At 44.8% G+C, this 23,859-nt stretch overlaps 1 protein-coding gene across 1 annotated transcript; it reads right to left on the bottom strand.

Moving 5' to 3' along the window:
* Positions 1-6,160: 6,160 nt before the first annotated feature.
* Positions 6,161-19,197, bottom strand: VIM (vimentin). The gene is made up of 9 exons (XM_033165113.1): positions 18,549-19,197; positions 17,056-17,116; positions 11,182-11,277; positions 10,909-11,070; positions 9,066-9,191; positions 8,202-8,422; positions 8,066-8,109; positions 7,494-7,576; positions 6,161-6,526 (listed from the first exon to the last, which is right to left on the bottom strand). The coding sequence occupies exons 1-9, from the start codon at positions 19,103-19,105 to the stop codon at positions 6,488-6,490; spliced, it is 1,389 nt and encodes a 462-aa protein (XP_033021004.1). The 5' UTR covers positions 19,106-19,197; the 3' UTR covers positions 6,161-6,487.
* Between the last annotated feature and the right edge of the window lie 4,662 nt (positions 19,198-23,859).

Below are 23,859 nucleotides of genomic sequence, written 5' to 3'. Positions count from 1 at the left end.
TTGCTCTGTTCAGTAGCAGTCAGCCTTTTTTGTAAAAATCAAAATAAGAAAACCTAGTGAAGCATAATCCAGGGAACTTCCAGGACATTTGACTTTGGGTTTTTTGACCCTCATTCAACCACAAGCATGCACATACACATTGCAGCACAAATCAAATCCAAGTTAATAAATAATAAAGCTTTGTTGCTGTGCTGATCTTGATTGCAATCTGCCCACAGAAGAGGCTGTTAATTTATGGAGTAGGTTGTGTAGCAGGAGTCTCCAGCCTTTTCAGACTCAGGAACCACTTTTAACCAAACATCCCTCCCTCTTTTTTGCCCTATATCTGTATGGTGGTAGTGCTGCTTTTGCAATTATTATTATTATTATTATTATTATTATTATTATTATTATTATTATTATTATTATTTTACCCACCCTTCACCCTGAGGTCTCAGGATGGGTTGCAACATGGAAACACAGTGCTAAAAACAGCCTAAAACAACTTACAACCGCAGAAATAAGGTGGGTCCTAGAATATACATCTCAAATGACAATCAATATACATCTCAAATGACAATCAGGGCAGCTGTTCTAAAACAGGTGTTACATGAGAGCTAAAGGAAACCCCGGCCGGTAATCTGCTGCTAACTTTTGAACCAATAGAAGTTTCCAAGTCATCTTCAGGGATGGCCCATTATAGAGGGCCTTGCACTGATCCAACCTGGAAGCTACTTAGATCAGGCTACCCCCAGATAATGTGTCCCAACCCACCAGTTTAAAACCAAAGCTTTATATGAAGGTTCCTATAAGATTTCCAACATTGGCCAGGCAGATGTTTCTAGGCCACTCATAAGCAAGACATGAAGGCAGTATTCTTATTAACCCCCACCCCCGGTTGTCAACAAGCAACCGGCATATGGCCATACTGCCCCCATTCTATGGTTCCCAGCAATCAGTATTCAGAAGCATACTGCCTTCCTGATCCGTTGAGGCAGAGCATAACCCCAATCGTGGCAAATAGTCATTGACAGACTTATCCTCTGTGAACTTGTCTGATCCCTTTTTAAAGCTAGCCAGTTTGATAGTCATCACTGCCTCCTGTAGGAGCGCAAATGTATAGGGTTGGACGGTCATTTCCTCCCTGTGGAAAGGGTCGCTGCAGATGAGAGAGATATTCCACTAGCTTGTCTGTACACAGAAATGTACAGTTCCGTCCATGGAAAATCCACAGAAGTGGGAGGCTGTGGATTTGTAGCTTTGCTAAATTATATTTGCATTTTCCCCCATCAAAAGAAGCCATTTCATATCATTTCAATTACTGGAAATGTTTATTTGATGAGGTGCAATTTGACTGACGGCCTAATACACTCATTTGCAAATCTAGGAAACCCCCACGGAATTTGCTATTAGCCGTGTTGATATGAAATAATTGCCGAATATTCTGAAGTGCAAATGTTAGTTTCTCTGCTGCTGGTTAAGCTAGGATTGCATTGGAGCAATTGCTTGGAACAGCCACATCGGAAAGATGGGGGGGGGGGGATGAGAAAGTTGGTTTCTGGGACAGGAGGCAAGGGAATAATTCCCCCCCCCCAGATTTGCTGTGCAGAAAGCTCTCAAAAAGGTGAGCACATGCTCCAAATACTATATCCCCTGATGTGTATTTCTTGTTACTCTCCCCTTCCCACCAAGGAGCTTGTGGCTATATGCATGCCCTCCCATGACAATCCTGCAATGTAGGCTAGGACTGAGAGAGACTGGCCCAACAGGAGAACAATGTGTCGCGCAGCAGTAAATTAACCAAAGCAGTCTTCTTCATAAACAGAATAAAACTTTACTGAAGAAAATAAACTTGTTCACAAACAGCATAGTCAAAGAGCATACACAGAGTGCTCATAACAGCTAGCTGACTCTTCACAGAGGCACAGATCTTAGTTACTGATTAACTGGAGTCCTGGAGTCACTCTCTCTGCAACAACACAATATACTGGCTGAGACACACACACTCTACATGACAAACTGAGCACAGACTCTGAAGGCTGGTTACATGGGGAACCCAAGATGAGTTACGAGTCACACTGACACAGCATTTCATTGCTAACAGTTAGGCTTGAAAGATTTGTGTAGGCCTCGTAGGCCACACTGCCTAGGCCTTGCCTGCTTCTGCTCTCAAGAACCTTTGTCTCATGACACAATGGACCCATGTGTTTACTTCCTCACATCCACCTCAAATCACTGACTGGAGTGCACTGGGGGCATAATTCACATGATTAAAAACTAGACCTGCCAATCAAAAGTCCCCCCCCCCCCAAGCTCTGAGCATTTCCCCAATCATCTTGGTTTCATCGCCTCACTATTTGGGGTACACCCACAACCAATAAACACACCTGTAATAATTTCTACACCACATTGTCTCTAATTCAGAGAGGGCTTTCCTGTCAACCAGGAGAACACAAAGTGTCCTATGGCAAGAAAGAGGCAAGAAGTCTGCCATGCGAACGACTTGCTGCCCGCCCGCCCCCCTTTCATATTTGCACTTTCCTATCCTGAGGGTAGATGGGCAACTTTTTTGTTGCTGCTGCTGCTGTGGGCTGCTTTCCCCTAGGGGGCAGGACAGGGTCAGAGCCAGTAGGTGGAATAGAATGGCCTCTCACTGCCATTCCTTTTTCTCACTCTACTTCTCCTTTCTCCCACCCCACAACACACACATTTGCCCCTGCTATATTTCCTCCTTGGTGCCAGCATGAAATTGGCCTGATGCTGCAGGCTGCCTCCCCCAGCTACAGTCTTTGACTCGACAGTGTTTGGGGAGTGCTCCTGATGGGCACGAACGAAAGAAGCTGCATGCTCAATGCTGGGAAGTTGTAGCACGCAGCTCACAAAGAGTGAAAAATCATTAACGATGGAGCTCTTTGTTGTGCAGTAGTGCAAGAGTGCCCCTCCGGATGGCAATAATGCAGTAAAACTGGAGAAGCATCGCAGAACAACTAACAAAGTGGAAATATGGGTGGGTGGTCCAGTATTGCATCAATGACATGTTTGCGTTTCAGCTGCACGTATTGACACAGGCAAAAACACAGCACATGCAGGCACTAGTTGAAACCGTGCATTCTTTCTCCACACACCCTAGCCTGAGTGGGGGATATGCTGCAGAATTAAGGGGGAGCCGAGACCCTGCATGGAGTAACAATTCAGTGTTTCTTTCTCCAAGTTCAAGCCAAACGTCTTTGCACAGTGCCACCTCGTGGCTCTTTTGATAGCAATCGCCACATCTCCCTTCCTCCGGAGAAAGAAAATGAAAAGCATACAAGAAGATGAGTTAAAAACATGGCAGGACAAATACAGAGTTGCTGTCAGGATTGTTGGCAATTTCTATTTTCTGATTGTGGTTGCATCTGTAGGCTGTGGAAGTCAGGGTGGTGTGGATGTGGAACTAGGATGAAAAACGGAGTGGAATCTAATTTCCTTCAATAGCTTTGTCTGGGTGATGCCTCTCCTCAGTGGCCTTGACTCATCAGCCACCTAGTGGCCTTTGTGCTTACTTACATTTATTTAAAACGTTTCATGCTCTTTTCCCGCAATGCGAGCTCAAAAATTCATACAACTCCCCCCCCCCCTTTAAAAAGAGTCAATAAAGCTAACTGTCCAATATATAATAACGGTTAAACAATCCAAGAGCAAAGTGGGGCAAAAGCAATGACATATCAACAAATAATAAAGAAAAGCCCAGGGAAATAAAAGTTTCCACCTGGTATTTAAATAACCTAAATCAGCCGCCCCAACCTGGTGGCCTGCAGACATGTTTGGATTACAGCTACTGTCATCCCTGATGGGCATTGCAGTCTAAAACACCTGGAGGGCACCAGGTTGGGAAAGCCTGTGAAGCAGGCATTCCTGCAGTGGGCTACAAAACTAAGAGGAGGCTCAGAACAGGGTTCACAATGTTGTTCCATTCTTACCTGGATTTGATGGGTAGCTCTCTTCTTGCTCTTGAAAACAATATCGCTAGAATCACATCTAGTTCTTTCTTTGGATGGACTTAAAACATGTTTGTCCTCTGCTTGCATGAGGGGTCGCTGCTGGTGTACCTTCTACCCAGGTGCTGGTCATTTGACAATGCTGAGTGCCACTAGGTGTTGGCGAGATCAGTCACATACATTTGTCAGCTTTGTCACATTTCTTTTCTCCAGCAATGTGCGTGTGATTTGACTTCGCAGACACTCCTGTTTGCTCTCCAACCGCTGCCTTGGGAAGTGGTGTGCACATGACATCCGCCACAGTTGACATTTATCATGTTGTTTGTGCGGCAGCCACAGGTGGCAGCCCAGGAGGGCAGCAGGAATGAGCACAACCAACACACCTTTGCAGGATGAAACAGGCCACGACTTTATTTGGCTTTATGAGTTTGCAATTGTATTAGTGCAAGGATTTTGACTCTGTTGCAATCCGTTCTTGCTGCCAAAATGCTATCGCCACTTGGGTCAGAAAGCCACTGGAGCTGGCCTAGGATTCTCCTGAGCCAGTGCCATGATGAGAATCATGGAGGAAAAGGCCAAAAAAAACACCTTTGGAGGGTTGAATTCCTGTTCAACCTTGTCAATCAATGACCCAAGAGTTCAGTGAAGCATAAGCCTTGAGAGTGGGCTGGCTTTTAATCTCAGGTATATTCTCTCCCCCCCCCCCAACCTGCTGTTTTGGTGCTGCCTTTCACTGTTTTCATTGTTTTTTATTAGTTATTACAAACCACCCTGGAAATGTTGACTTGAAGGGCAGAATGGATATATATTTAGTATGTGTGTGTCTAAAGACAGGATGACTATTTGGGAGGGCTGATAAAATACAGCCAGCACTAGGAATTCTGAAAGCCAGGCTTGAAACAGAGGCCATGCTCACAGGGAGTGAATAAATACCATCCTAAATGTTAATATAACATAATTTGCATGTGGACACCATATGAGCATTGGTCTTCAAATGCCATATTTTCCTCTCCTACCCCTTTCATATCAATTTATACAAATGAAATATTAATGTGTGGCATTAATGTTAATGCTGCTCAATCAGAAATAGTGGCTTTGAAGATAAGAAAAGGTTGCCCGATAAGAGATGCTTAGTAAAAAAGTAATTGGAGGCTGGTATCTTTTATAAAGTCACTTAGGTGGGATATTTTCAACAACGGGAAAACAGAATAAGAATATGGGAGAGTGCCCTCCCAGCTACATTCAATCCAGTCTAGCTTGTTTGTTTAAAATGAATGGGTGTCACTAAGAAAAACAGGGAATCGGACATAATTTCAGTGCAGCTTCATTTTCATTGTTAAGCACATCTGGAATTTTTTTTAAAGGGCATAATAAAAACAAAATGGATTTATAATGCTAAATGCCTATAGTAAGCAATGGCTATAATAACTAAGCAGTAAGACCCAGCAACCTTTTGGTTCTCATATTGTTCTAAATCACAGTCCTTAAAGGGGAAAAAAAATCTGCCCACCTGTTCTCAAGCTATCATTAAGAGCTTTCGCTCCATAATAAACAGAAAAAGGGGTATTTATAATTTTTAAAGGCCTGCTCTCGAAGGCTGGGGTAAGCCACATGATCACCCAACAAATGATTATATTAATTTACTCTGCTAACACTACCGGAGGCTTGACTTGCGTGAGACAAACTAGCAATTGGCTGTGTGGTCCCGACAGGGCCAAAGTCTGCTGGGAGGGAACAAGGGGCTGAGCGTTGTTCTCCGCCAGTGATGCTGGCACCATAAGCCCACCAGGGAAATAATTTGTGCAACGCAGACAAAGCAGATGTGAGCAAAACAAGCGCTCAGCTGCAAGAGCAAATGAATGGAAGCTAAACCAGCCATGAAAACTGGCACGCAAGACACACAGAGATCAATGTGAGACACCTTTTTCCTGTATTAAAACAAATGTGACAATGAGGGTGCTGGAAAAGGAATAGTCATGTGTTTATACCCCAAGGAAAATACATTTATCCCCTCAATAGTGTATAATTATTGTATAAGAGCTAATCTTGACAGACATCAAGTTTCAAAGAGCAGGTGTAAATGTGTGTGCACATGCGTTTTCCATTTAAAAAAAACACCCTGGAAGCATTTCTTTCTGCTACAATGAAAGTAGATCTATGATTGTTGCTAAAAAACTTGCTGCAAATTAAGAGGACATGAGAAAGCAATTTCCCAAATGTTTATTGAAGCAGTGAGAGGTTGCTCATCATACTGTGCTGAAAAAGCAGTTTTATTCAATTCAGAAACTTAAAAAAACAACAGTATTGCGGCACAAGATAGTGCTATCTGAACTAGACTCCCTTTTTTTAAAGCTCTTCTAATCCATCAAGAGAGTCAGTTTTGCATGATCTAAGACCTATATCTTCTAGCATAACCACCTTGCGCTCTTGGAAAAAACTGCAGAAAGGCACTTGGAAAGCTGTTTCTCTTTTTTTTAGTTTTGCTGGTAAGGGGTTCATTTCGGCACAAGGAAGATGCGCTGCTCTCTTCTTCACTCCAGTTCATCATGGTGAGAAGTTTCATTGATAACCTATTAAGACAAGTATCGTAAAGCATTAGAAGGGTATTTAATTGTCAATTGATCTCGGCTCCTAAACCTTTCACAGGCAAGCTTAACTGCTGCTTGAAATATTTTCCACTTGAAGCTAGGGACTAGGAAACTTGCACAAACACCACTATCTGGGCTTGCCACATGGTCCACAGATTGTACAGGCAGCAATGCGAAGGTGCAACTCAACAGGCTGGTGCAACATTGCTCCCACCTCCCCTCGCCCTCCCCTCTGCTACCTCAAAGCATATGGAGGGACACCAGAAAGCCTTCCCAGCTTCCCACCACCTGCTCAAGATACCTACTTGGGAGCAAAGGGTGGTGGTGGAGGGGGGGAGTTTAAAGCAAGGCAACTCAGCAATTTAGAGACAGCTGGCCTTCTGTCACCACATGCTTAAACCTGCCCAATGTATCCAACAAATGCAGAGCAGACCTTGGAATTGCTACACCACACAGCATTTGAAGCACAGCAATCAATGGAAAAATTATTCACATTGTGGAGGTTTTGAATGGAGACAGCAGCCTGACTTAAGGGCTCAGAAATCAGGACTAGATAGTCTTGTTAATGACTTTTGGATGGGATTCTAGTCTTAACCCGGAATCCTTGTAGAATTAAGTCCTATTCATCCGAGTTTTCATGCTCTGTCACCAGTAGCTATCCCTCCAACCATTCCAATGAATCAACTGCAAACGCAGGATCTAGATCCTTCACAAATTAGGAGGCAGACACGACTTTCATTAAGCATCCTGGGCATAAAAGGTTGACCATTTAGACAGTATTTGTGTGTACACACACACAGCCAGTCCAGAAGAGAGGCAAGGTTACCACCATAATATATTCCAATATGCTAAAGTAGTATGTTCCACACCCCTAGAAGATACGTTTAATAGCATAAATGTAAATATGTATATATAAAACCCCACATCTGTAATTTTTAGTAGCACTCACTTGTCCATCTCTAGTTTCAACAGTCTTGATAAGAAGTGTTCTCTTGGAGTGGGTGTCTATTGGGATAGACTCAAGGTTTGTTTCTGTAGATAAGAATGGCACAGTCAGAACTCTGTAGAGAATTCTCACTCATGTTAGAAAGATACCACGGCAATGCTGATCTTAGATCAGTGCTTGGGTAATATTGCTATGCAAAACCAATGATATATCAGGCCTTTTGAAAGCTCTCCATTTAGGTTACCAACAAAACAATGTTTGAAAAAGCAAACAGCAAAGTGAACCCTAAGTCAGGACCATCCACACCCACCCACTGGCAAAAGGCAGGACCACCCACCACCCAGAGAAGGACACTTCAGCAATTCTAGCCCCAGATTACACATCTGATACAAAGCGGGCATTGCAACAAGGACTCAAGAGTGCATCAAAGGAAGCCCAGACCCTTTACATACATCAGATGCCAAAACCCGAGACCTTCTATTGCCGAGTTAAACTCAATGTTAGTACTATTTACATAAAAAATGGTTAATACACCAAGGACATCCAGCTACCAGATATAGATGGCAGTTGCTTACCTCTCAGGTTCAGGGAAGCAAAAGTCGGAATGGGCATTGTGATTCTGAAAACAGAAGACAGAAGACGTATTTAGATAAGGCGGTTGAGACTGTTTTCAGATATGCCTGCTGAGGGTCCACCGGATGAATCTAGTACCTGCTCTCTTCTCCCTCCAGCAGTTTCCTGTAAGTGGCAATCTCAATATCAAGAGCCATCTTTACATTCAGCAGCTCTTGGTACTCGCGCAGATGGCGAGCCATTTCTTCCTTCATGTTCTGGATCTCCTCCTGGAGTCGGGCAATGTTGTCTTGGTAGTTAGCAGCTTCAAGATTAAAGTTCTCCTCCATCTCACGCATCTGGCGTTCCAGGGATTCATTCTGCAGAGATTTCACAAAAGCATACACTGAGGCTTCAAGCAATAGCATTCAGTTCATGGGTAAAATGGTGAAATCAATAGGTTGTATCCAAGCAAGTGGACCCGAGTTAATAAGGTCTATTAATTTCAGTGAGTTTTTTTACACTCCAGTAGACAATCCTGAGTGAAATACAACTGCCTGGCTCAGTGTTAAGGCAGATTTATATGTCCCCAAGTGCAAACATGGAAGAGAGAAGGCTCCTTCACTTGCTACAAGAATGTGCAGAATAAAATTAGATTCATTTTACGAGTGCAGAACATTCTGCAAAGACAACAGCCCAGCAGCAGATCACATGCATAACGAGGCAGTACATTCAATCCCTAGAATCTCCAATTGAAAAATTGGGCCTGAGATCTTGGCCCTAGTTTTATCACCAGTTTGAGATCAGAGACAGATGAACCACAGGCTCATTTCCACGTAAGGCAGCTTTGTTAGGGCATATGCCAACTTTGTTGTTTAAAGGACTCTTTTACAAACATGTAATATTTAAGTTGCACTATTCCGAAAGAATGGCTGAGAAATACAGACCTAAGCATACTTCTCTTCTTAAAATACCACCACCACCTGCCAACGTCTTCCCCTCCAAGCGTCATCTTTCACTTACAGTTCCTTTAAGTGCATCCACTTCACAGGTGAGACTCTGAATTTGCCTGCGGTACTCATTCGCTTCTTGTTTGGCCTGGCGCAGGGCATCATTGTTCCGGGAGGCTGCTTCAGACAGATCTGCAAACTAACACCACAGCAAGGTTAACTAGATGAACTTTTCCAAGAGTCCACTTTTTAGTTAAGACACATAATTAAGGACTGGGAGAATTAAACTCTGGTACAAAAGGGCATGATTGATCTGCAGAACCCAACTGATTCTCACCTTACTTTTGATGGACTAGGCTCCGCATCATGAAGACTTGCATGCTATAACCCTGTCTTTTTTAACGAGCTCGTTTCACAATTGCAACGTGACCTCCCGATATATGTGTTTGCGAGACATTTGTTTACCATGCAGAGAAGTCCCTACAGAATTCCAACTGCTTTTAACAACATAACCAAACCCATCTGCAGCTCGCCCGATGCTCCTTAGCAACAGGACACAATACTTTTCTTTTAATGCTATTGGCCTGCAACTATCCCTTCAAGACACATCAAAGTACAAAGAGACAAATGATCCTGTCACAGAACAACAAAGAAAGTAAGTTTTGATTCTAGTTTTATGGGGAATACCGTATTTTTCTGTGTATAAGACTAGGTTTGTTTTTTTTTAACCAAAAAATTAGGTTTAAAATTGAGGCTTGTCTTGTACATGGGTAGTGCTGAGGGGTGTTTCCTTAATTTGGAGTCCCCAGAAATAGGGGGCGTCTTATACATGGGGGTGTCTTATACACGGAAAAATGTGGTATAATTCTTAGAAGCATTGAACTTACAAAGCTGCACCTACATTTTCTCAACTTTTACATGTTATTAAGTGATAAGGGACCGCCCTTATTTTAAAAACTGAAAGTATGTATTAAATTTAAAGTATAGAAAATATAAAGAAAATTTTGTGTAACGCTTAGGCTACTTGACAGAAAATTTCTAAGAGGTTAAACCCAAGCAACATTTTTTTAAAAAAACAAACAAACCTGAAATATAAATAAAATCAGTGATTCTAACACAGATATAATCTGTGCGTTTTCATGGCCCACCCTATTCCTACAACTGCATTCTGTCTTAACTGTTTTTAATTCTGAATTTTAAATTGTTGTAACCCACCCCGAGACCTGCTGGTTAAGGGTAGGCAATAAACAAGAATTAAAAGAAGAATTCTAATGCTGACGATAAGAAGCTAAGACTGCATCCCTGGGCAAACTTGCCAAGTTCACGTGTTCACCCAATTCAGTTCTGGCGTGGTTTCTGAAGTTCTGTGTTGTGTTACTCGGGGACTATGAGTTGTTTCTTAACTGTTTCTGGTATTCTCTTTTGGGCACTGGGGGTTGGGAAGAGAACAGCGTACACCTTATGCAACCTGAGCTGAGAACAGCTTGTAAGTGTCCCTCTCTTAAAACGAGAGTGAAATGCTCTCATCACTAATTACGATTTATTTTTAATGGATTGTTTTTATTGGTCTCATTTTATTAAATAAGTAAGCCACCTCTCAGAATCCTTTTTGTGACAGAAAGTGTGGGACATATTATCTTCTAACACACACACACTATTTTATTTTATTTTAAAAGAAATCTACAGTAGGCTATTCTGCCATTTTGAGGCAGGGCTTTCTGTAGTATCAAGGCCCACTGTAGATCCCTAATAGTTCCATGGCCCTCATGTTCAGACAACTAAGATTAGCACTCTGCATCCAAATGACAAAATGTAGAACAACTGCTGAACTAAAGTCTATTTTCTTTAATAAAAGAAATCCTCTAATTGAAACAACATAGTGTATAGGGGCGGTGATAGTCAGGCCATTCGCTTACTTTGGATTTGTACCACTCTTCAGCTTCCTGGAGGTTCTTAGCAGCAACACTTTCGTACTGTTGACGCACATCGCGCAGGGCAGCAGTGAGATCAGGTTTGGCAACATCCACATCGATCTGGATATGTTGTTCCTGGATCTGGGCCTGAAGCTCGCGGATCTCCTTCAAGGGAAAAAAAAAGATGACATTCCAGATATTGAACGTTTTTACCAATGCAATTCATTTTCCCCCTAAGGAATCACACTGAAAAGCTGGTGGGAGTTCAAAAATTACCTCATCATGGAGCTTCTTCAAGAAGATAATCTCTTCTTGCAGAGATTCAACTTTGCGTTCAAGATCCAGACGGCTCAAGGAGGCATTGTCAACATCCTGAGGGAGGAACAACAGGGGGAAATGTGTCTGAAACGTTCATAAGCTAACTGGGAGCATGTTGTAATATGGAGCAAAAACGTCTGCAATGAACAAACTACTGTCTAAATAAGAAGCAGCTCGATTTCACTTCCTTCCTTCAATCAGTAATTGAGGTGGGGGTTTGACATTTCTCCATGGAAAATTGTCTGCAGCACAGAATCCAACCAAAGCTCTCCACAGCTTTCCCCCCTTGCATACAATTTTCCATTTTGAGAAAGTCATTGTTTCATAACAATTAATGATTAAGGAAGTCTAGTCAAATCTGAAACTGCAATCACTTTTTCTAGAGAGCTATCTTCAGAAAGGCTGCACAGCTTTCAGTCAAGGGAGAGGGAAGTATAAATCTTATTGGCACCTTCAATTGTTTTCTTAATTAAAAAAAAATACTATTGTCATGTCATGTCTTAATCATTCCATTATCAGTAATTTCCAATAAATTTTTTGATTATAATATTTTAAGTACACCAAGTGCACTTTATTGAATTCCCTAACTAATTCAGTATTTCAGTTCAACTATTTTTGGCTACTGAAAAAACTTTAAAGTTAGTATGACATACTTTTAGTTTGGCGTATGAATACCAGTTTGAAACATGCAGAATCAGATCAATACGGAGTAGCAGAAATTTTCCAATATTTTTTTCTGGAAAGCCAGCTTCACTGTATCTAGGTGATGCCAACTTAGACTAAACACAGTTGACCACCAGAAAAAAAAAGTTTAGTTTAGATAGAAGTTGTATGCAGTCCGAGATGAAATGAATGGTGTGGCATGTTTTTGTGTGGTTAAAGTAACCTATTTGCACACTAAATTCATTGCAACAGGATCTAAGGCATACAAGTACTTTAGGAACTTTAGGATATTATGTCAGGTAAGTTATTTGAAATATTAATGCACCTGAAACAAGGTACTGATGAATGTCCATGAACTTTTTTATTACATTCCATTTAGGACAGCAGGTTTGTTACACAAAAGAGATAGTTGGCGTCATTTAAGACTCCAGGCAAAGGATTAGCTGGGCTGGAGAAGGACGGCAAAATACAGTAGGGCTCAGCCACAACAGAAAGGCAGATAATGTTGTGTTGTGTGTACTTGGCAGTAAGCAAAAGAGATTAGAGCTCATCTCAGAACCTACTTTTGTTTTCTCTGCAACTGTGCAAAGCTGCCAGTTATTTCACACAGGAACTGAGCAATGCCATTTCAGAAATCAGATTTCATGCCTGAAAGCTCACGGCTTATCCCAGACAAGTGTGAGCCCATAGCAAGAATTCATATCCTCCTCTCAAGGCACCTGTTGCAAGTATAGCTGAAAAATGAACATGCTCGGTCTATTGAAAACTAATGCAGGCTAGTGTTTGTGACCCGCTCTCCCCTCAAAACTTTGAAAAACAACACCTTTAGGCAAAGAGTGAAAGACTGCCATTGCCAGAAGATGCTTTTGGAGTGTCATAAGTGGTCGAGCAAACTGTTATTTATTTTACTGTTAGAAAGGGGAGATGTTCTTGTGCGATTTTCGGTCTCAGGTGCTAAAGCAGCAGTAGTCAATGTGCTCCCTTCCAGATGCTGCTGTACTCCCAACTCCCATCAGTACCACCTGGGGAGTACCACATTGGCTACCCCGATGCTAAAGTAACTTGGCTATTGCAGATTTTTATTTGAGAATCTGGGAAAGCAACACAAGCTCAGGCAACAAAAGTATTAGCCCAGTTGCGGCTAGCACTAAATACATATATACATCCACATGCAGTGTAACCAGAGGGCACTCTTGCAGCTTGACTTGAGATGACAGTCTGGGCTTGAAGTATTGGGGAAGGAGTTCCTTTGAGTCCAATAAGCAACAGGTGCAGGCTCTCCGTGGAACACAATTATGGAGAAAGCAAAGAGCTATGAAGGAACCTTAGAGGGCATAATCACATAGACTGCAGAGAAGAGCCAGTTTTAGCTCTGGTGTTGCACCTTCAACAATCACATGGTTCACTCTGCCTATAGAAGAGCACATGTGCAGGTGCAAGTTGGGGCACCACATGCCTGGCACACCTCTTTATGCAAGTATCCCAGCTGCATGGAGCTCCTTGCACACTGTGGTTTTTTCTACACGCGGAGCATGTCATTGTTGGGGGAGGGTGACACAATTGGGGGAGGGAGAGGTAAAAGCAGAGTCCCACTCTATGTAACTATGCTCTACTTACTCAAGTTAACACGTGCCGAGGGCTAAGAGCTTAACTGCATATATACATAAAGAGATGCATTGTGCTGAAGCAGGTCACTAGACAAGAGATGCTGGTTAGGAACAAAGCGTTGCTGAGTAACAGAGAGTTGAGGTTTTATGCCTGAAGACAATGACTGGGGTGGGGAGCCCCTGGACGCTTCAGAGGTTGCAAGACCACGACTCCCATCATTGCATGAACACTGGCTCTGCTGGCTGGGGCTGATGGGAGCTGAGGAATCCTACAGCAGCTGGAGAGGCCATTGGTTTCTCACCCATTTTAGAAGACATTTATGGAATACAAGCTTTGCCCCCCCCCCTCCAACTTCAGGGATTTAGCATGCCATTGCACATTTTCCTTCCCCATGTTTCAACCAAGGGGAACGAAGCTTATCCTTCTTAAGCTCTTTCCAGCAGGACATCCTCACCTCTTTCAAGTCTCACTTTACAGACTTCAAAGACAGTTTGCTGAAAATGCTCATTGTGAGCTCCGATTTCATTCTGAGCCATTAAATTACAGTATGGGGAGGGAAGCTTGACACCACACACACACACACGGTTAATCACAGCCTTAAACCCATATATTTGGGAGGTCACAATCAAATTTGGGATCCATACTAATTTAAACTTGTAAAGGTATCTGGCAACTTCACTGCTGCACAGAGTTGTAGCAGTTAGGCTATTTTGATGTGTGTGCTGGTTCTTCCATGGCCTCCATCTGTCAATCATGCACAGTAAAATGAGGAAGCAATTCTTACAGGCAGACCAGCCTGAGTATGTGAAGCTCTTATATCAAGTCAAGCTAGCCCAGTGAACTCCAGCAGAGTTGTTTTAGGCCTGCTGCCAAAGAGCTTATCCAGGACCCTTCTGTCTAGGACAAGCTATGACCCTGTCCCAAGTCAAATGCCCCCTAAGTATCTTTCATTCTACCTCTCTACAACACTGGTTTCTCTCTTCCTTCCCACAAGATGTCCTAAGCATACCTGGAGATAGCTAGGAGGTGGAAGTGGGGAATCAGACTAGGGGCTTCCAAAAGCCAATGCTTAGCCTAATGTTAAGAATTTTAATGATTTCACCACCCTAAGTAGTTCTGTTCCAAGATCCTGCTTTTTCTCTTGCAAATGCCTAAGCTATACAGTGGTATTGTACCAAATGTAACGTCTCGCCAGCAAAATGCATGCAGCTTCCTACATGGTGTTTTACCAGATCAGATATTGTACCCAAAGGTTCACTTTATTACATCTTCTGTGCATGAGCATCTCTTATCATATTCTTCCATGTGCTCAAGAATGCTAGAACATCGCCAGTGCGCTTTAGGTTTACAGTATGGCAGAGATAAAAGTAAAAACAGAATAAGCTTCTAGGTGTTGCATCTGCATTATGGGTCTGGGCTAAATAATCCTCAATCAACATTGCAAACACATGAGGAAAGAGGACACACCATTGTGGACTGTTCCCTTTATATATAGCTTCCCCCAGTCATGTGGCTCATGTAGGACAGATCAAGAGTCCCAGCAAAGCAAGGGGAATGAGTCAAGGTGGCTCAGTATTTGGTAATCTTTTTCTGCCTGAGTGGAAGTCTTGGAGAATACCCACATGACAGATGTGGTCCTAGCAATGTGCTATGTTATCCCGTAAGTCACCCTTCTTGGATTCCCCACACTCAGAGGAAGACAACCATGCAAATGGAACTATCAGGCCAAGCACAAAGGAGCTCTGAGCTACACAGAGACTGAAGCTCTCTGCAGTACTAGACATATCCAAAGAGAGTATCAGGACTCAGTTTAGGGTCACTCTGGGGGCTCACACCAGTAACTGTAGAAGACAACTCTGCAAGCCACATGTCTCATTCATGCTTGTGTACCCAGCCATCTCCCAATTTCACCTTCCTCTTCTATTACTTGAAAGTCTCAAATCCTACTTCAACTCTAAAGTAATTCCAACAGGATTCAGTGGGCTTATACAAGGTTGCATATAGGAGTATGGGCTAAGGATGTTTCTTCCACAAACTGAGAATCTGGCTAAAAAGGGGGGGGTAGTCAGCAAAGTTGCAAACATTTTTATTTTAAGTTAACTGAAAAAATGCAACTTATTTCATGAATTTTGCACAAACTCAGACTCTCACTGTCTTATGGAGATGGCTTTACTTAAAAGGATCCGTTTCCATCTCACATTCTACTTTGAAATAGAGGTTTGAAAATTAGTTATTGTATTAAAAATAGGTACGCAGAAAAGCTTTATTTTTCAAAGCAAAATGGCTAAGGTTTAAAAGGCTCCAAACACTATTTACTTCAAATGCCCAGTGAACCAGTCTAGTGGGACGGAAGGAATGTCCGAACTATTTATTATGCAGTCCTAAATTAACATCCTTGTTGATTTTAGGTCGGTCTTCGTGTCAGCAATATAATTAGTGGACAATCTTGTTCAATAATCACTTAGAGACTGGACCAGCTCAAGTGGCCAATGCTTTAAATTATGGGTTTCTAAAATATGCTTGCATCATTACACATCCAGCAAGAATGCAGTCTGCCATAAGCACCCCCAGAACACAAAGGCTCCTATTATTTCAATCTGCTGCCACCACAGTCGCTGTTAATGCCTGCATCGGCATTCCATAGTGAATCCCATAGAAACCATTAATACCTTTCAGCCAAGCGAACAGATGGCTCCCTTTCACCCTTACCAATCTGAAAAACCCGATTCCACAGATCTTCTCTGGGTAACAGGCTAGACGTTGATAAAACAAACAATTATTGGCCCCTGCAAGAGTGCTATGTGCTTGTAAGTGCCTCTGCTGAATCCAAGCACAGCTCAAAAAGCTGGACACAGCTGGTGTTAACATAGTGCCTGACATGACTAGCAAGTTATGTTAAAAAGTTTCTCGGCCACAAACTTACTACTTGGCCTTCGGCAATATGCTGTCCTTTCATCTTCAGCATCTGAATGCAACAATGCTGTTATATGACAATGTGTCTAGATCAAGGTTAGCCAATATTGGTGCCATCTAGATGTTGTTAGACTACAACTCCCATCAGTCCCAGACAACACGGCCAATGGTTGGGGGAAATTGGTTTAGGCCAACATCATCATGTTGGCTACCCCAGTATAGATCTTCATAGTTACTAGTCATCGTGGCTATGTGAAAACTCCAGGAACAAAGGCAGTGTGCATCAGACTGTAAGTCGCTGGGGAGCAACAAAGGTAGCCAGCTTCCCAGAGGAATCCCATTAGCCACTGTGCAAAAGCAGAAAGCTGGTCTAGATTGACATTTGGGTTTGATTGAGCTGGTCTCTTCTTATGATCTTTTAATACTGCTCAAAAATGCAGAAACACTGTTTTGTAAGAGTCAAAACACAATGGAAGTGAAAGAACTACTAAGGCAAATGAATTTGTACCGAAGAATCAGAACACTCCCATTATCCATTTTCAACCACCAGGTGGCTTTCCGTTCTGCTTCTTACTTGTAAGCGTTTAAGCACTAGAATTTAACTAATGCTTTAAAACTTTTTAACAGAGTAAAAAAAAAATTACAAACCTGTCTGAAAGATTGCAGGTTGTTCTCAGCTTCTTCCCTCTGAAGCATCTCATCTTGAAGTCTGGAAAAATTAAAGGACCCATTCAAGGAAATGAAAAAAGCTGACTAAGTTAAGTTCAGATTTGATGGTCAGCCACACCCATGAGGGAAAGAGAAGCAAAAAGGGGAAGAGTGTGGGGAGGGGAGGAGGTCTTCCACACAAAAGCACCCCATGCCTCCATTTGTGTGGCTCCAGTTTTCATTACAGTGTGACCAGACTTGGAGCAGAACTGTTGCAGCAGCATTAAATCCACCAATAAACATAATCCCAGCAAAAAAGGGGGGAAGGGGGGAAGGCTACCCCACTTATTCAACTAGCTGAGTGGGAGGGAGAGCTGACCTACAATTGTGGATTGTTTGCCTGACCTTGCAAATTCACATTTTGTTAAAACTGGAGGTTTACAGCAGCTCCCCAAACCATAAATTCAAAGTTAGTCCTGATCTAGACCTTATAATTCTAATACCAACGTGGCAAATTACCAGGCACTTGTAACCATGCAACTTTAGAGCTTTAGAATAGTGCAATCCAATCTATGCAACTTTACACAGAAGTAAGTGTGAGGAATTGCCAACTAGCACCACAATCCTCTACAAGTTTACTCAGAAGAAAGTCCCACCCAGTGCAATGGGCCTTGCTTCTAGCAAAAAATTCAAATTGAAGCCAAAGTCTATTGAACTGGGTGGGGCTAGCAGCCCAATTCTATGCGCACTTACATGGGAATAAGCCACACATCTGAATGTTTATTTGCAAGTAATTCCCCTTTAATGGAATTGCCCTGTTAGAGTATCAGAGTAAAACAAGAATGGAACTTCATCCCTTGTTCTTTGTGCTGCAGTGTGTGAATGACGGGACCCACCACACTGCAGATTCTTAAGACAAAGGCGCTTGCCCAGCTGCCTCTTCAGTGCCTCCAGCCAGCGCAGTCTCAGCTGTGGAAAAGTTTTCTGAACTTTTTCACATGACGAGTCCTTCATGCGATTACTTCCCAGAGTCACAAATTGAATGTGACCATTCTGAACAGCCCACGTGACTGAATTCACAAGCTTTCTGAATTAAAGGAATGAATGAACGCTCAGAGTTTAATATTTGCTTAGCGCTGGTGCGACAACTTCATTCCTAAGGGGAGAGGGATGGATGGAGACAAACAGAACGAGGGCTGTAACCTGAACGAGTAAATGTTAACCAATCAATCAATCTCCTGGCTCCATTCACACAAATTTGCAGGCATTTTGAAACGAGAAGCTTATTTCCTTTGTTTGCAAAGGATGCGCGCGCGCCATCACAGACGCGGCCACTACTCGGAGAGCAAGAAGACTGGCAGGGCAAGCCGCTACTCAAACCTCAAGTCCCATTGGGGCCAATGTAGTTTACTCAACCACCCCAGCCCCAGATTCACCCAGCGTAGCCCTCGCCACGGACCCCACCCGCCCCGTCAGGGGGACCCGCGCCTTACTTTTCACGCAAGCGCATGATGTCTTCGGCCAAGTTGTCGCGGTCCACCTCCACGCGGGCCTTGTCATTGGTGAGCTGGTCCACCTGCCGGCGCAGCTCGCGCATCTCCTCCTCGTAGAGGTCGCCCAGGCGGGACGTGCCTTTGCCCTTGAGCTGCTCGAGCTCGGCCAGGAGGATCTTGTTCTGCTGCTCGAGGAAGCGCACCTTGTCGATGTAGTTGGCGAAGCGGTCGTTGAGCTCCTGTAGCTCGGCTTTCTCGTTGGTGCGGTTGGCCTTGAACTCCGTGTTGATGGCGTCGGCCAGAGTGAAGTCCATGCCGCCATCGCCCAGCAGCCGCATCGGCGGCAGGCTGCTCCGCAGGCGCATGGCCTTGGAGGAGTAGACCCCGCCGCCGCCGGGCGCCGACGACACCAGGCGGACGCTGCTGGGCCGGGCGCTACCCAGCGAGTAGCGGCTCGACGACGTCACGTAGCGGCTGCCGCTGCTCGAAGAGCTGGGCCGCCCGCCGCCCCCGAACATGCGGCGGTAGGAACTCCGGCTGCTGCTGGTGGTACTCATGGTTGTAATCCCAGAAGAGGAAGGTGGGCAATCCCGGGGAGAGAGCGAGAGAGCAGCGCCGTCGAGGAGGGCAGCCGATGGGCGCAGCAGGAGGAAGAGGCGCGGGAGAGCGGCCGAGCGGGCTCCGCTCGCCTCTTATACGCCAGTCACGCCCTCCCGCCCCGTCCAACAAAAGCCAAGCCCCGCCCCGCGCAGCGGCCAACCGCTGCTGCCCGACGGGGTCCCCCGGGACGGGCGGGGCGAAGCTGGTCCCCCACAATCCCGGCCCATCTCTGATTGCAAAAGAAAGAAAAGCAGAAGCAAAGGCAATTCCTGCTCAAGGGGAGGGAGGGGGATGATTAATAGGGGAGAAAAGCCACGACGGTGGGGTGGGGAGGAGGAAGGCGGTGCACACACCCCTGGCCTTGCAAACGCCTGATTTGTGGCTGCGCAGGGTGCAGGAGGGAGGAGGGGAGAGAGAAAAGGATGGGGGCGGAGAACGCGGGGGGGGGCGACGACACCGCAACAGGGGGGTGGAGAAGTTGGAGGGATCCCAACGAGAAACAGATGTGGAGAGGTTGAAGGCGAGACGTGGAGATCGGGGCCTGTGGAAAGTGGAAGGAACTGGCTGCAGGATGAATACCAGGGGGGCGGGATGGGAAGGACGCCCAAGCTAATGGGGGAACCGTCGCGTCCCCTTTTCCTCGCGCAGAGTTTTTGAGAAGCGAGGAAAACGAATCCGAGAGAGGGAGGTGCTGGGCTGAGTGGCGAAGGAGTTCCCCTTTGCTGTGGGAAGTCCCCGCGTGTCGAGGCGCCTCCAGGCCGGCCCGAGGAGAAGGAGCCTCTTTGCCTCGCGAGCAAAAGCGAGCCAGGTTTCCTCGGGACAGGCGCTGCAGAGACGCAAGAGGCTGCGCACGTCATTATCAATCCTTTCCACATGGCACCAGCCGGGGCCCTATCTGAGGCGCTGGGGCCGTTATTTGGCTGGCTGGTTTCTCACTCTTTTTTTCCTTTTAAAAAACAAACAAAAAACATTTCGCTGCAGTTGGGCTGCATTTTTCTGGTCGATGCTTCTCCTGCACGATTGGAGACGCATCCGAAAAGGGAAGGGCATTTGCAACTTCCCTTTAAAGCTGTGCGCCAGACTCGGCAGCGTATTTGCCCTGGTGCAAACTCCGCTGAACTCGGTTGGACTCGCTGAGTAACCAGCTGCTAGTGGCAAAAATTGGTGCGGGAACGTGCCCCCCCCCAGATGATGATGGGTGCCTACCTAGCCCAGCTAATAATAATAATAATAATTAATAATAATTAATAATTTTTTTATTTATACCCTGCCCATCTGGCTGGGTTTCCCCAGACACTCTGGGCAGCTTCCAACAGAATATTAAAATACAATAGTCTATTAAACATTAAAAGCTTCCCTAAACAGGGCTGCCTTCAGATGCCTTCTAAAAGTCTGGTAGTTGTTTTTCTCTTTGACATCTGGTGGGAGGGCATTCCACAGGGCGGGTGCCACTACCGAGAAGTCCCTCTCCCTGGTTCCCTGTAACTTGGCTTCTGGCAGCGAGGGAACCTCAAGAAGGCCCTTGGCACTGGACATCAGTGTCCAGACAGAACGATGGGGGTGGAGATGCTCCTTCAGGTATACTGGACCGAGGCCATTTAGGGCTTTAAAGGTCAGCACCAACAGCCAATGGGATGATGATGGGAGTGGGTGAGCTTTGAACCCTGCAGGAAAGACCTTTCCCTTCACCCCCAGCCAGCCTAGCCAATGGGAGTTGTTCACGAGCAACATCTAGGGAGCCACAGATGTTTCCCCCCCTGAAAACGTACATATTTTTGACATGGATTCTGCTGCAACTGGTTATCCTTTGCTGAGGCAGCATAAGTCATAACAGCCCTGTGCTTGTTTTACTCTGAAGTAAACCCCAGGGGGCTTAAAAGTGAAACATAAGAAAATCTCTGATGGATCTTTCCAAAGGTCCACATAGGGCAGTGTCCTGTTTTCTATAGCAGCAAACCAGTTGCATTTAAGAAGCCTGAAGCAGAGCAAGCAGAGCAATAGCTCTCTCCCGCTTCTCCTCCCATCAGTTAGCATACCTGACTATTCTGTATAACCCTTTTCACCCCCCCCGAGGGCCACATTCCCATCTGGAAAATCTTAGGAGAGCTGGATGCAGTGGTGAGTGGAGCCAGAGGCAGAAGAGGCAGGAGCCTTTGTTCTGTAAGCTTCATGCACTCTCACTCTGTTCTCTTATCCTCCATCCAACCAAGCATTATTAGAGTTCAAGGGCACCTTCTAGCCAGGCAAAAACACTTGGCGAGGATGTGATGCAGTGCTAGTGAAGCATGAGGTCTGGAGAGACAGTCTAGAGAGAGGCTGGGACTAGGGGGTGTGTGCGCAACATTGGGTCCCTGGGCCTGAGGTGTGCCACTTCTGTGCATAGTCGCCAAGGAATTTGTCCAATTTGGCCTTCATCTCTACAGCCAAGGGGCGTTTCAGCGCAGTAAACAGTGAAGAGGTGTATTGACATGCCACATCCTTGGCTGAAGGACAGCAACACAAACTTGGCCCCTGAGATTATAATAACCATACATAGCTAGCCAGTGGAAAACAAAAGCCCAGTGTCTCATGCAGAATTCTTTACTGATAATTTATGCAGTTGACAAAAGTGGTTCTCCCCCCCCCCCCCATGTGCTCCTCTACATTTGTTAAATCTTTAAAGCACCCTGAGACGGCTCTCTTGAGATGGTTTTCTTTGCAAACTACAATTTAAAAGACAGATGAAAAATATTGAACTTATTATATGTGTCATTATTGCTCTTATAATCCATGCTCCTTCGAGGGAGCTCAGGACGGTACAGTGTTTCTCAAACTTGAGTCTCCAGCTGTTGTTGGACTACAGCTCCTATCATCCCTGACAAACTGGTGCTGCTAGCTAGGGATGATGGGAGTTGTAGTCCAACAACAACAGGAGACCCAAGTTTGAGAAACACTGGTAGGGGTTTCTTTTTTTCTTGTGAGGAAGGACAGGGGTGGGGACCTTCTGGCCCAAGAGCCTAATCAGGCCTGTTAGACTTCAGGCTATTTTGGCTAAGCCACACTCATCTGCCCCACACCTGAAGTCATATACAACCCCAAATGAGCAGGCCTTAATAGGCCCAGAGGATCCCCATTACTGGTCTATTCTGATTACCTCAATCAAATTCCAGCTGCTTGCAAACATTTGGCACATGAGCTGGTCATCTGCATGCTGCTGCCATGTGTCACATTTAGCCTGAATCAGCTCTGGTCAGGCCACTACAAATGTAGCTTCTGACTGTCTCTAAAAGGATGGATGCTGAAAATGCTGCTCACGGGAGCTATTGCAAAATGTCGATCCCAGTAATGGCAATGGTACATACAGTATATTGAGTCAGAGCAGGGAGAATTGGACAGAAAGGACAATTTGCTTACACATGTAGAACTTGCTTATAATGCATCGCTAATTCCAGTTCAAATCCATAGCATTTGTGAAATTTCAGCATATGAATAGCTAAAGGTAAATGACGAGACAGAGTAACCTTATTCCTGTGTGTGGACAAAACAACAGCAATTGCAGCAGTGGAGACGACCTTCACATTCCTGCCCTACTTTTCCATAACTCTTATGAAGACCAAGATACAAGCTGACCATGAACATGTTGAAATCCCAACGGTGTTATGAAATGTTCAACACCAAAGCAGCTTTTGACAGGAAGGAAGTGCTCAACCCATTCTCTGCCTGCTATAATTCATCTTCTCTTCTAAGCGACTCTTCCTATATGACAGTGCCCCATAGGAATCCAGGGGAATCCTGTGGCAATCAGGGAGCACATGGCCCAATCACATTACACAGCACACAGCCAGGAGTGGGGAACTGGATCTGGGCGATGGATCAGCTGATTGGCAGCATCAGTGAGCTTTACTTGCAAAGGTACAATGGGAAGTCAACTTTAAGAATGCGATTCTTTCTTTGGAAGTGTGTCCTTACCTGCCCCACACTTGATATCACACCAGGTATAGGTCAAGTGGGCATGAATTGAGGGAAATTCCCTTGCGGTCCAAATTTCTACCCATGCTGGGCCTTATAAGAGCTGTTGGTCGAATGATCCCCACCCCTGGTTGGACACTATCTCACACCCTGTACAGAAGTTCACCAAGCCAGTAGAGCCCCATGTTGGGCAAAAGATTCCTGCATTGCAGGGGGTTGTGGTCCCTTCCAACTCTATGATTCTTAGTGTTCCTTTGGTGTACACCTCAGCAAAATAAGTGTGAAGGGAAAATAGCCCGAAGCACTCAGGACATGTACCCTCTTCAAAAGAAAAGGGCTGCAAACAAGCTCTTTAGGAGGCAAGTTTTAATAGGCACCATGGAAGATTTTTATCATGGGGTGAGGAGGCCATTTGTATTATTACATGCAGTAATTAATTTCTAGCTAACAGTTTGCTCTAATTCTCTGCTTGTCTTTAATACTGACCTGGCTCCCACTTGGAAGCTACCTATGCCTTGGCTTTGACAAAAGTTACTTAAGAGTAGAGGATGAGATGGTTGGACAGTGTTCTCGAAGTGACTGGCATGAGGGAGGCAGTGGAGGATGGGGTGCCTGGCGTGCTCTGGTCCATGGGGTCACGAAGAGTCGGACACGACTGAACGACTGAACAACAACAACAACAACTTAAGAGATAGCGGAGGCAGCTCATAACCTTATAAGGCCAAATATCCATTTTCATTATGGCTTAATAACTTTTTGGGCT

Source organism: Lacerta agilis, chromosome 12 (assembly GCF_009819535.1).
Source record: "Lacerta agilis isolate rLacAgi1 chromosome 12, rLacAgi1.pri, whole genome shotgun sequence".
Taxonomy (NCBI): Eukaryota; Metazoa; Chordata; class Lepidosauria; order Squamata; family Lacertidae; genus Lacerta; species Lacerta agilis.
Note: the sequence above shows the minus strand (reverse complement) of the source record. Positions and strands in the feature narration are given on the sequence as shown.

What these genes read in the sequence shown, in the direction of transcription:
- VIM (XM_033165113.1), bottom strand. Translation starts at nt 19,105, where the DNA reads ATGAGTACCACCAGCAGCAGCCGGAGTTCCTACCGCCGCATGTTCGGG. An exon ending in ACCTGCAATCTTTCAGACAG is followed by an intron (nt 11,278 to 17,055) that starts GTTTGTAATTTT and finishes TTCCTCCCTCAG; the next exon opens with GATGTTGACAATGCCTCCTT. An exon ending in CTGGAGGGAGAAGAGAGCAG is followed by an intron (nt 8,110 to 8,201) that starts GTACTAGATTCA and finishes TTCTGTTTTCAG; the next exon opens with AATCACAATGCCCATTCCGA.